General features: G+C 44.1%; 1 protein-coding gene across 1 annotated transcript in view; it reads right to left on the bottom strand.

The window, feature by feature from the left end:
- CMSS1 (cms1 ribosomal small subunit homolog) overlaps positions 1 to 13567 on the bottom strand; it is a 59575-nt gene that overhangs the window by 30000 nt on the left and 16008 nt on the right. Inside the window, exons 2-3 of the mRNA XM_040338696.1 lie at positions 13112 to 13215; positions 814 to 894 (exon numbers count right to left, since the gene is read on the bottom strand). Coding sequence (XP_040194630.1) covers positions 814 to 894; positions 13112 to 13215 — 185 coding nt within the window. The remainder of the gene's footprint in view (positions 1 to 813; positions 895 to 13111; positions 13216 to 13567) is intronic.

Genomic DNA, 13567 nt, shown 5'->3' with positions numbered 1-13567 from the left:
GGGGGCTAATGATGATGTAATGATGATGGTGGGGGGGCTGATGATGATGAAATGATAATGATGATGGTGGGGGGGCTGATGATGATAAAATGATGATGGTGGGGGGGCTGATGATGATGGTGGGGGGGGGCTTGCAATGAGGGGCTGATGATGTAATAATGAAGGTGGGGGGGGGCTTGCAATGAGGGGCTTGCAATGTTGAGGGGGGGTTGCAATGAGGGGCTGATGATGGCGAGGGGGGCTTGCAAAGGTGAGGGGGGGTTGCAATGAGGGGCTGATGATGATGATGTAATGATGATTGGGGGGGGCTTGCAATGATCTTGATCGGCTTGCAATTAATGATTGTGAGGGGGGGCTTGTAATGAGGGGCTTACAATGATGATGGTGAGGGAGGGCTGGCAATGAGAGGATGATGATGATGATGTGGGGGGGGGGCTTGCAATGATCATGATCGGTTTGCAATTAATGATTGTAAAGGGGGGCTTGCAATGAGGGGCTTATAATGATGAAGGGGGAGGGTTGCAATGATTGTGAGGGGCTTGCAATGGTGAGGGGGGGGGGGGGGGGCTTAGGAAATTGTTTATAGTTTTTTTTATAGTCCGGCCCTCTAACGGTCTGAGGGACAGTGAACCGGCCCCCTGTTTAAAAAGTTTGAGGACCCCTGGCTTAGAGGAAGCACACTGAATGACAGCAAGCATTATGTACCCCAGAAGAGGTGCTGGTGGGCCACAAGAAATGTCCCCAAGTATTTTTTTGTCAAAGCTCTGTAAAACAGGTAAAAATATTATCCTTCAGTGCATTACAACAACATACCTTCTTTCTTTTTCTGGTTTTTGTTGTAGTGATCGTCTCTTCCACCTTTTCCTTTGGTTCTTTTAAAATACATTCCTTGACCTACAAAATTAATAAAATAGGGTTTAGCAAAGTAGAAAGTAGAGACCATGTTTTTCATATGATAGAAAAATACAAGATTTGGAAAGGCTGAACATTTAACTGTTATCCTTTTCTTTATTTTTATAGCACTCAAACAAATCAACATCATCTGGCTCACCCAGAGAATTGGTTTCCAGTTTTGTTGTTGGAAAGGCATTTTTTGCCCCTTTCACACGAACGTTCCGATTGGGTGAGCTTGTCATGTTTTTCAGGCAGACCCAAATGGAACCGCCATCATTCTTTATGGAGTGGCGGGTGTAAACGGACATGTTTACTCCTGCCTACATCCAATCTGATTTGCCAAAAACAGATGGATGGGGATACGATCGACATCCGTCCGGCGGATCGGATTGCCAGTCGGGTGTAAATGGACAGGCGGTCCGTTTACATCCGGCGGCCCATAGAGGAGAGTGGTCTGTGTCCATTCTACGTGAGCGGACCGGACATGGACCTGTCATCCACCTGCTCAGGAGGGATCAGTGGAGAGATCCCCCGCTGAGCAAGCGAATTGCAGCCAGAGTTGGACCTGTGTGAAAGGGGTCGAACTCTGTTCATGGGACATATGGGGGATTATTTACCAAAGGCAAATCCACTTTGCACTGCAAGTGCATTTGAAGTGCAGTCGCAGTAGATCTGAGGGGGGACATGCAAGGAAAATAAAAAACAGCATTTTAGCTTGAACATGATTGGATGATAAAATCAGCAGAGCTTCTCCTCATTTCAGATCTTCCCCTCAGATCTACAGCATCTGCACTTTCAGTGCACTTGAGTGCTAAGTGGATCTGCCTTTAGAAAATCAACCCCATGGATATAAAGTGATACTAAAAAAAAAAAAATAGCAAACATGTCATACTTACCTCCACTGTGCAACTCGTTTTGCACAGAGTGGTCCTGAAATTCCTCCTCTGGGGTCCCTCAGCGGCTCCTCCCCGCATTAGATCTCCCCCTAGGAGAAGCGCTCTCCCGAGGGGGTTACCTTGCGGGCACGCTCCTGAGTCATTCATTCAGCGTCCATAAATGCCGATTGTATGACTTGGCCCGGTCCCCCGTCACTGGATTTGATTGACAGCAGCGGGAGCCAATGGCTGCGCTGCTATCAATCTATCCAATCAAAGCCGGGACTCCGTGGAGAGAAGGACAGCGGGGACGCGCTAAGAAGATGAAGGGGCTTAGGTAAGTAAAATGGGGGGGCTGGGGGGCCGATGACTGCCAGGTGTTTTTTTTACCTTAATGCATAGGTTGTATTAAGGTGAAAGAACACAAGCTTTTACAACCCCTTTAAGGCTTTTGCTTTCTTTTAGATCAGCTGAAACGGGTAATAATATAAAAGCGTTTTTAAGCTGTGCTTTACAAACACACACACATTTTTTAACCTGAGTAAGAATAAGGTGTAGTTATCACATGACTGCATTTTCCAGTCTGCGCAGTTGATATCAAATGCCAGTTGGCCATGTGAGTCTTTTCAGAATTTCAGCTAATTAGATGTAAAATAGTGAAGTCTGATGTGATAAGCAGACCTATGTAAAGACTCTTTAAATTTATAGACGACTTTGTCTTCCAAACACTATATCAAGTATAAAATAAATCCCAGCTGTAACCACACCTATAAAACAGCACACAATGTATGTATGAGCCTGTACAGTACACGGTCTTACATAGCAAATACTAAAACACTAGACTTAAGACGCTGGGATAAAAGGTCTCTTCCTCCACTAATCTGCCACATCTGCTGATACTGTAAGTAGATTTTCCTAATAGGCCTTATTAGAAAGCATGCCGATTTGGCACCAGCTCGTTATCTGGAATAGCTCTTCCATGTATGTTTGAAGCACAGATTGTTAAAGCAGTTTCCTGGTCTGTGTCCCGTGTAGGAAAATGTTATAGTGCTCGGCCCTGAGGGATCCAGATGGAAAGCAAACATCATTTCATCAGTGATTTGGGTCAGGCACAACAAGCCTCCTTATAACTGATATAAGACATAAACTTCCTATATAATGAGGTAGTGAAACTTGCCTGTAATACAAGGCTAACCCTAATGTACTATCTTACATGGCAAACAAGAGTGCAACACCAGGCCTAGACGCACAACTCAGCGCCACAGAACTATGTTGTCTCTGAGAAAGCTAGTTGACCGTAGAATATATAACAGAATAAAATAAAATAACCACCATCACTCTTTAAAAGGATATAGAAACAGTAAGCAGCTATTTAAAGTCCAAAAAGTCAAAAGCTAATGAAACACATAAATATTAAGGGGTAGATTCACATAGACTTACGACGGGCGTATCAGTAGATACGCCGTCGTAAGTCCGAATCCCCGCTGTCGCAACTTTAAGCGTATGCACAAACTGAGATACGCTTAAATGTTGCTAAGATACGACCGGCGTAAGTCTCCTACGCCGTCGTATCTTAACTGCATATTTGCGCTGGCCGCTAGGGGCGTGTATGCTGATTTACGCCTAAGATATCTAAATCAGCTAGATACACCGATTCACGAACGTACTCACGGCCGTCGCAGTAAAGATACGCCGTTTGTAAGGGGTTTTCAGGTGTAAAGTTATTCCACCAAATACATGGCGCAGCCAATGTTAAGTATGGCTGTCGTTCCCGCGTCGAAATCTAAATCTAAACATCCCTTGTAATAGGAATGTGTGTGAAAGGTACTCTTTATGGAGAGATGCGGGGTCAATAAGACCCCACATCTCTCCTCCAGGCCTGAAAGCATGAAATCGGTGAAAAAAAATTCACCGATCTCATGTTTACTGTTGCTTAGCAGCCGCAATCGCGGCTTTGTTTACTTACGGGGACCCGGGCGTGACGTCATCACATCGCGCCCGGGTCCTCCGACAGTCATAGAGATGACTGGTGACCATCTGGTCACCAGTCATCTCTATGCTTCCTGCCAGTGCCGGACGATTCGTTCTCCGGGCCCCCGATGGCACGGGAGAGCCCGGAGAAGCACCGGATGGCGGCGGGAGGGGGGGATGTCCCCTCCCGCCGCCTGTAAGAACGATCTAGCGGCGGAACCGCCGCTATGATCGTTCTTAAGTTGTGCAGAATCGCCGGCACAAGAGAAGGATATCTGAATGATGCCTCTAGCTGCAGGCATCATTCAGATATCCCCCCCACAAAGCCCAGGACGTCATATGATGTCCACTCTGAACGGTAGAGGTTCTTTGTGGACGTCATTTTACTATGGGCCGGTAGGGAAGTGGTTAAACAGATTTTAAAAAGGTAGTTTTTCCTTACAACGGTTTCTAAAAAAAAAAAAAAAAGGGCACACTTTTTGTACTCTTGTGCTGCAGGAGGAACTGGAAAGAGGTGGTCGTGACGTCACCCGCAGCCATTATGTTACTTTTGTTTACACGCTGTAGCATCTGGCACCGGACTTGGTGCCATGTATGTAAGCTTTTACTCTTGCTTTTAACAAATACATTGTTTAGACGGAGAGCACTATGTCCTTGCCCTTTTGTATTTACATGACCGCATGAGACCTGGGATTACCATCTTGGTTCATACTCTCTCCTGGTTCCTGATTGAATGAGGATCCGTTTATAAGTGCCCGCATGGGAATGTGTGTTTGACCCTCCTTAGCTAAAGGGTCCCTGTGGTGAGGTGAGAGGCCAATTTTACTATTGGTGGAGGTTTATCGCACCTGTGGAGTCACTTGCATGTCCTTTGTGTACCAGCACTGAAGACCTCACAGATGGTGTATTGTACTTTTTATGGACTGTCATTAGCGCTGCACCATTTGCTTTATTTTCATCATTAGGGATTTTTTGATCATTGACCCTGGTGGTGTTCAGCAGTTGTATATTTAGGGTTGTCATTTGTTCATTGCGCTGATTTGTTTTCTCTCATTATGAATTAAAGGATAACTAAACCCAAAAACAAACATAGAATGTACTGAAGTTTACAGTCCTTAAAGCAGATCTTCAGTCATTTTTTTCATCTTTCCATCTATTAAATCTTCTGCCCTTGTTGTTTTAACTTTGGATAGTAAAAAAAAAATTCTGCCAGTAAATACCTTATACAGGTCACTTCCTGTTTGTCTGGTCATTAGACTAGGCTTATGACATCACACAGCTCTCTCTCTCTCTCTCTCACTCTCGTGAGCGTTTGCCAGGAAGAAAGGGGGATTAGTCATAAGAGGGCCAATGAGAGCTGCAGAGCTGGAGGTGTGCCTCTGTGTGTCTGTGTAAATCCAGGAAGTGAACAGGCAGCAGCTTCAGCTGCCCACAGTTAAAATGGTTGCAGCCAGACTTAGTGGAGGGAGATTTCTGCAGCATATTTATATATATAATATATATAAAATATTACACAAAGTGGTTGGAGGGAACCTTCAGAATGGTAAAGATGTTTTTATTACAAATTATGTGAGCAGACCGCAGTTCCTCTTTAACTATGCTGGTTGACTTTTTTTAAGTTAAAATCATTCTTAGCAAATACAGAAAATACACATTTGATCTTTCCTAGCTATCTTCTTTAAACTTCCAAATGCCTTGAACACCCCCCCCCCCCCCCTCACATCAGAAGATATAGATATGTTTGTAGTGCATATCAGGAAAGTCACATCCGCGATTCCCTCCATAGATACAGTGGAGGAGTGATATACAGTGGGGAAAACAGGTATTGGATACACTGCCGATTTTGCAGGTTTTCCTTCTTATAAAGCATGTAGAGGTCTATAATTTGTATCATAGGTACTCTTCAACTGTGAAAGACAGAATCTAACACAAAAATCCAGAAAATCACATTGTATATTTTTTAAATAATTAATTTGCATTTTATTGCATGACATAAGTATTTGATCACCTACCAACTAGTAAGAATTCCCGCTCTCACAGACTTGTTATTTTTTCTTTAAGAAGCCCTCCTGTTCTCCACTCATTACCTGGATTAACTGCACCTGTATAAAAGACACCTGTCCACACACTCAGACAGACTCCAACCTCTCCACAATGGCCAAGCCCAGAGAGCTGTGTAAGGACATCAGGGATAAAATTGTAGACCTGCACAAGGCTGGGATGGGCTACAGGTCAATAGGCAAGCAGCTTGGGGAGAAGGCAACAACTGTTGGCGCAATCATTAGAAAATGGAAGTTCAAGATGACGGTCAATCTCCCTCAGTCTGGGGCTCCATGCAAGATCTCACCTCGTGGGCCATCAATGATCATGAGGAAGGTGAGTGATCAGCCCAGATCTACCGTTCAATGACCTAAATAGAGCTGGGACCACAGTCTCAAAGAAAACCATTAGTAACATACTATGCTGTCATGGATTAAAATCCTGCAGCACACACAAGGCCCCACTACTCAAGCCAGCGCATTTCCAGGCCCATCTGGATCATCCAGATGGTCATTGGCAAACTTCAGAGGAGGAATGGGAGAAGGCCATGTTGTCCGATGAGACAAAAATTGAGCTTTTTGGTCTAAATTCTGCTCGCTGTGTTTGGAGGAAGAAGGATGAGTGCAACCCCAAGAACACCATCCCAACCGTGAAGCATGGAGTTGGAAACATTATTTGGGGATGCTTTTCTGCTAAGGGGACAGGATGACTTCACCGTATTGAGGGGAGGATGGATCGGGCCATGTATAGCGAGATCTTGGCCAACAACCTCCTTCCCTCAGTAACAGCATTGAAGATGGATATTGGCTGGGTCTTCCAGCATGACAATGACCCGAAACACACAGCCAGGGCAACTAAGGAGTGGCTTCGTAAGAAGCATCTCAAGGTCCTGGAGTGACTTAGCCAGTCTCCAGACCTGAACCCAATAGAGGAGTGAGTCAAAAGCCCAGCTGCAGTGTGTGGAAATCTGATCAAGAGCTACAGGAAACGTATGATCTCTGTAATTGCAAACAAAGGTTTCTGTACCAAATATGAAGTTCTGCATTTTTGATGTATCAAATACTTACAATAAAATGAAAATTAATTACTTAAAAAATATACAATGTGATTTTCTGAATTTTTAGATTATGTCTCTCACAGTTTGAAGAGTACCTAAGATAAAAATTACAGACCTCTACATGCTTTGCAAGAAGGAAAACCTGCAAAATCGGCAGTGTATCAAATACTTGTTTTCCCCACTGTAACAGGAAGTATCATTTTCCGGTTAACCAGTAGAAAATAAAAGCAAAAAAAAAGCTTGAAAAAAGAAAATGAATGCAGCCACCACCCCATGGATTAGTAAGCTGTAATACGTTACACTTTTGATTTGGGGTTTAGCTACACTTTAAAGCAAAACTAAACCCTCCTATTTTTTACAGCCAAGGAAGCTGCCATATTATCCTCTGTTTGATCTGCCAATCAGTAGCATTTGCAATGCTACTGCATATATAATAGGTTATGGCGGCAGCAATTTGACGGCTTGACAGTTTGGTTTGAGAGCACAACCGTGACTTTTATCATTCATGGAATGCCTTGAATAAAACCATTTTGTGAAACAAATAAATCAATGGATTTAGTTCCACTTTCAGAGGTTGCAAAGTGAAGCAAAGCTGCATTTGTTGGCGGTGAATATAAAAGAGAAGATTGCAATTTTTTACCATATCGCAGGAAACATGCCTGGAGAGGAGTTAGGCTGCATTCACACCTTAGCGTGGCGTTTTGTACCGCGATTTGCCGCGGCAAAACGCGTCGTTTTTTAACCTTGTTTTCGCTGGAAGGGTGATCTACAAATTGTCGGCTATGCCGAACGCCGAAGCCGCCTGAAAAAAAGGGTCAGGGACTTGTTTTGAGCTTCAGGCGTACAGCGTTTCGGTGTTCGGCGTGGAGATGTGAACCATCTTCATAGAGAACAATGTTAAATCACCCCTCCAGCGCATTTTAGGCTGCAATAGCGTCGGGCTTCAGGCGTTAAAACGCCTAGGTGTGAATGGAGCCTTAAGCATGACTGTAGACTGCAAGATAAGAAAGAGAATGACAGAAAAAGAACATGGGGAATTTAGGACATCAAGTAAATGACAGGCAGCCATGATGCAAGGTAGAACATTAACCCAGCAAAAGACAAGGTCTTATGGAAAGCAATGGTGGAAGTAAGGTTCTGGGTTTAAAACTTCACCAAAGACAGAAGGCAGACTTGGTAATGTTTAGGACTGCTTTTGCAAAAATAAATAAAAAAATGTATTGTGTTAACTGTTATCTGTGTAAAACCCATCTCTGGCCACTTTATACCTCACCTCAAATGCATCTTTCACTGCTGCACTGGGTAAAAATGTGACTTCCCCCTCCCATGACAAAGTACTAAGCCAATATCACAAAATCAAAGGGGTGACACCACGCTCCCTTTGAGCTTTGACACCAACCTACACTTGGCATTTTGATGATAAAAAGAGAAGTTTGTGGTGGGTTTACACAGACCCCGTCACTTTGCTCTGAATGCCCATTCTGATGACCATGCCTCATTAAGCCTCCTAGGGGGAGGTTTAGCAATGGGCAACCAGAAAATAATAATTAGGTGGAATGTGCAGTACAACATGGTGAATTATAGATGTGGAAAAATTGAGCCAACAGTGGGAGGGGCTTATACCTTGCACCTATTCACTGTATACAAGGTAACATATGGCACAATCCTTGTACTCACACAATATGCTTTATTACTGTGCCCCAAGAGTCTAACAGAATGTACAAACCTCAGTTGTACCTACATGTGCTGTTGCTCTATGGTTTTCGGGGAGGAAAATCCCATCTGCTCTCTCTGGCATAGCTCCATCATGATTTGCAATGCTTTTTGACACAAGCTCACAATGTCCTTCTGATGGAAAGTAATCTCCAACAAGATTGGCACTCTAGGGCTCCATGGCATGGTCATCCACAGGCCCAGACATGAGTTGAAATTTACTGTAAAAAAAGCAGGATGAAGGATGTAGGCTGGAGAGGGAAGACAAAGGGCACTGGGGCTTCTTCCTGGAGAAACTGTTGCTTTCAAACGGCACAAAGAAACATGTGAAGAATGGCGGTCACATGCTGGCACTGGCTGTAGGAGACTGATGCACCCAATAACCCCGGCAGCAAGAAGGAATCAAATTTTGGGAGAGAAATGCCAACAGCTTGTAGATCACAGATGGCGCACAGAACTGGTACTGTCTCAAGGAGTGGATCACAATCAGAGACCTGGATAGCTTCTACAAAATTAGAATCAGGGAACTGATCTCTACAGCTTATCCTAGCTGCAGGAGTGGATCATAGCAGAGAAATTATATCTGTTGATGTTTCTTCTGATTGCATAGATAGGACAGTAGCAGAGCTAGTTATGATATGGAAAGAATTTCCGAGAGGCTTAAGCATGATGCCAAAGGGCAACAGTGCAGAACAAATGCCTGGCAATGGCAGCGGCAGCAAGGGTTGGCAAAGCTCATAGGCCACCCTACCAAGCCTATAGGGCTCAGGCCCAGTACAGTAGGACTGCCTCCAGCCAGATCTTGGCAACCCTGCAGGCGTGTGGGGTCAAGGTCCAGTTGTCTTTGCAGCCATTCATTGTTCTCATCTCCCTGCTGCACTGTCCTATCAGCAGCTGGAAATAAACACAGGCTGCTGTGTTTAGACTGGGCTGTGTGGCTCCTGTGGCTTAAAGGGGCTGCCAGCCAGAGCCTCCAGGTTTTGAACACCTATATTTCCCCCGTATCTACGGTTCTGCTTTGCAGCATCTTTTAAGATGTGTACAGATGCTATGCTTGTGAGTTGTATTAGTAGCTGCTTTGGACCAAACCTGCTGAAGTTTGCAGGAGGTTAATCTTCATGAACGTTTGTCTTTTTTTCACTTTAGCTTAAGTATAATTGTTTTATCCATATGAGAATAAGCATGCTACGCAGGGGCAGACTGACAACTCATGGGGCCCCCGGGCAATGGGAGATTATGGGGCCCCTGGGCAATAGGAATTTATGGGGCCCCCGGGCAATAGGAATTTATGGGGCCCCCAGGCAATAGGAATTTATGGGGCCCCCAGGCAATAGATTATGGGGCCACACAGTATACACACAAACACACATACAGTATACATACACAGTATACACAGACAAACAATATACACACACAGTATATACACACACTGACACACAATATACACACACACACAGTATACATACACACACTGAAAAGGTACTGGAGAGGTGGGGCAGCTATAATTTGGGGATTTTTACATACTGTCCCTGGTTTCACTGAGGCTGGCAACCCTGATGGGGCCCCCTAGTGGCATGGGGCCCTCGGGCAGTGCCCGAGTTCCCAAATGGTCAGTCCGCCCCTGATGCTACCCATACTTTTTATGCACTAAAGATAACATGTATATGCAAGAAGATAATGACCAAAAAAGGGGTTTAACAAACCCTTGGCTTTACACTGCACAAGATACAGTATGTTATTGCTCAACATAAAAACGAGAGAAATTTTGGCTTGTTTGGTTAAGAAATATGGCACTGCCCCTAATTTTATAAGCTTGTAACTACAAAATCAAAAGGATATTCTACTTTCTGGTCTTAATTTAGTCCCCCTCAACTTGCATCTCTTGGAAAAAAGATTACAACTATCTCTAGCGCATTTGATTCCACTCTTTCATCCAACTTGGCAATGTCAGAAAATGCTGACATCAGAGAGCGTTAAGGGACTAGAGTACTCTATGCCCAATAAAAAAGCTCAAGTGCTGATCTATTTGAAGCTCTGACATCAACTGCAATTCCTCATCAACTGCAATTCCCACTGTCATCAACTACATGAGCAGCAGTATATCTGCTATGTCTCATAGAAACATAGAATAGTGACGTCAGGAAAAAAAGACAGAGTGGTCCATCAAGACTGCCCCATTTTTTTTATTTATATAGGTTTTTGTTTTTTCAACTTTTTTTGTCTGAGGATAGATCAATGTTTGTCCCAAGCATGTTTGAATCCATTTACTGTTGACTGACTAACACTGGTTGAAGTCTATTCTAAGCACCAACTTCTTGTTCAGTAAAATAATACTTCCTAAGGTTAGTTTTGAACTTTCCTCCTGTTAGTTTGAGGTCATGCCCCTGTGTTCTTGATCTTGGCTTCATATCGAAAATACTGACCTCATAAAAACAATCCTAAGTTAAGGTTTTAAAACTAGGTGGAAAGTGTTATGCCCTGTACACACGATCGGTTCGTCTGATGAAAATGGGCCGATGGACCGTTTTTATTGGACGAATCGATCGCGTGTGGGCCCCATCAGTTTTTTTCCCATCAGTGAAAAAAAATAGAACCTGTTTTAAATTTTTCGTATGGTTAAAAAACTGATAGAAAAAAATGATTGTCTGTGGGGAAATCCATCGGTCAAAAATCCACGCATGCTCAGAATCAATTTGACGCATGCTCGGAAGCATTAAACTTCATTTTTCTCTGCACTTCGTTGTGTTTTACGTCCAGGGCTGGACTGGGACAGAAATTTGGCCCTGGACTTCATCCAGACTGGCCCACTTTGACAGGTCTCTCCCATGGTGGCCGGACAACTCCTGCACCCCGCCGGCCACCCAAGTCCCCTCTCCCCCTTCACTAGCCATTCTACTTTATTAGAGTAGAATGGCTGGTACTGGTACTCTTATAGGCAGTACCAGTGGGGACACTAGACATTTCTTCACCCGGGGCAAAGAATCAATTCGGTGCCCCCCTTATGGGACAAGATTAGGCAGAAGTGAGAAACTCCCAGGCCATAGCTGTTAAGTCAGCTGTCTGTCCCCTCCCCCTATGCTCCTCTGTCGTCGTCCCCCTGCTCCTCTGTCATCCCCCCTGGTCCTCCCCCTGCTTCTTTGTTCCCCCCAGGTGAGCGCTGCAGGAAGGGAGAGACAGAGGAGCAGAGGGGGGCGGCAGGCCGATGTCACTGAAGCCAGCCCACTGAGCCATCGGCCCACCGGGAAACTCCCTGTAGTCCCAATGGCCAGTCCATCCCTGTTTACGTCACCGCGTTGGACACGAACGGATTTTTAACTGATAGTGTGTAGGCAAGACTGATGAAAGTCAGCTTCATCGGATATCTGATGAAAAAATCCATTGGTTCTTTTTTATCAGATGAACCGATCGTGTGCATTAGAGAATTTAAAATTTTATGGTCACTTGCACTGGGTGTGAGGGAAAATTTACAGGGACACCGGTCTAAAAGTTGCTTTTCCTTCACATTAGAAAGATTTCCTGTTGTGTCTCCAGGATAGGAAGTGAAGAGCAATCTTCTATAGGACACACAAAAAAAAGCAAAAAACTAACAGGGATTTTACTACTCTTTACGCAATGAGAAAAAAAAATTGGCTTTAGATACACTTTAAAGCAGAGTTCCAGCCTGAGTGAAAAAAAATTAAAAGTCAGCAGCTACAACAATTGTAGATGCTGACTTTTAACCTCTTCCTGCCCACGCTATAGCCGAAAGACAGCTAAAGCGCAGGCCTAAATTTCCGGGAGGGCGTCCATGTACAGCCTTCCGCATATGAGCTGCCTGCATGCCCCCTGCGGGGCGCACGTGGCTCGCTCTGTCATCGGCGAGTCAAAGACTTGGCTGATCACAGATCGGAGTAAGGGGCTGATCCCTGCCCCTTACAACGTGATCAGCTGTTGGCCAATGTCAGCTGATCACATGATGTAAACAGAGCTGGTAATTGGCTTTTTTCCCCGCACTCTAACTGCGTGAGGAGAACAAAAAAGCAGATTACCGTCTGGAGTAAACGGGACATCGGTCTCGCACACTCCAGACTTGCTGCTCCTAAACAGTGCCCACCAGTGCATATCAGCACTGCTAATCAGTGCCACCTACCAGTGCCACCTATCAGTGCCCATCAGAGCCTCATCTCCAGTGCCACCCATCAATGCTGTCTATCAGTGTGACCTAACAGTGTCCATCAGTGCCACCTACAAGTGGTCATTGCAGATACTTGTATTGCAGTTCGGAGTAATGAGCACAGGATGGCAAAGTATCAAGGCTGATCTGATTGTTATGCCAAGGTTAGGTACCATTGTGCTTAAAGTTGTGTGCCATCAAGTAACCACACCAAGAGGCAGCCCAGCTCTAATATTTACACCATCAGCTACCTATGGTCTGGACTTTTGACAAGCAGGGGGTGTGCAGCTGTAATTCATATTGTACATTTTAAAATATTTTAAAGATTTATGCAAGATTGTACATACATCATACAAAAAACACACCATCAGTAGAGTACAGAGTTTTGATCTATTTTTTGCATATTACCGGTTTCTTTTTCTTCTTGGGAGTCTTATCTGAAGCCACTTTCTTGCTCTTCTTTGCAGTAGGTTCCCCATCACTTTCTTTGCTTTTTACATCATCTGCGGGTTCTGAAAAACATATTTACAAGTGAGATTGCAGTAAATTATATTTACTATATAGTATATGAAATGTACTCTGAAGGAACAAATCCAACTACTGTAATAATGGCATCCTCAGACAAAGGTTAAAAAGCCAAGGACAAGCAATACCTGTTTCTTCTAAATTCAGAAAGCTGAATCAGTTTAACATTTATCGATTTTTCATACATGTTAAAGCTAGACTCGGCAGGCTTTTCACAGCATTTCTGGGCAGGACTGCAGCATCTTATCATATTATCCTTTACTAAAACCTATATATGTTTTTTAAGATAGAGGAATGAGTTTTTTTTTAAAGCTAAACTCCAACTTTTTTTTTTCATTA

The sequence above is a fragment of the Rana temporaria genome, chromosome 2 (genome assembly GCF_905171775.1).
Source record: "Rana temporaria chromosome 2, aRanTem1.1, whole genome shotgun sequence".
Classification (NCBI taxonomy): domain Eukaryota; kingdom Metazoa; phylum Chordata; class Amphibia; order Anura; family Ranidae; genus Rana; species Rana temporaria.
Note: the sequence above shows the minus strand (reverse complement) of the source record. Positions and strands in the feature narration are given on the sequence as shown.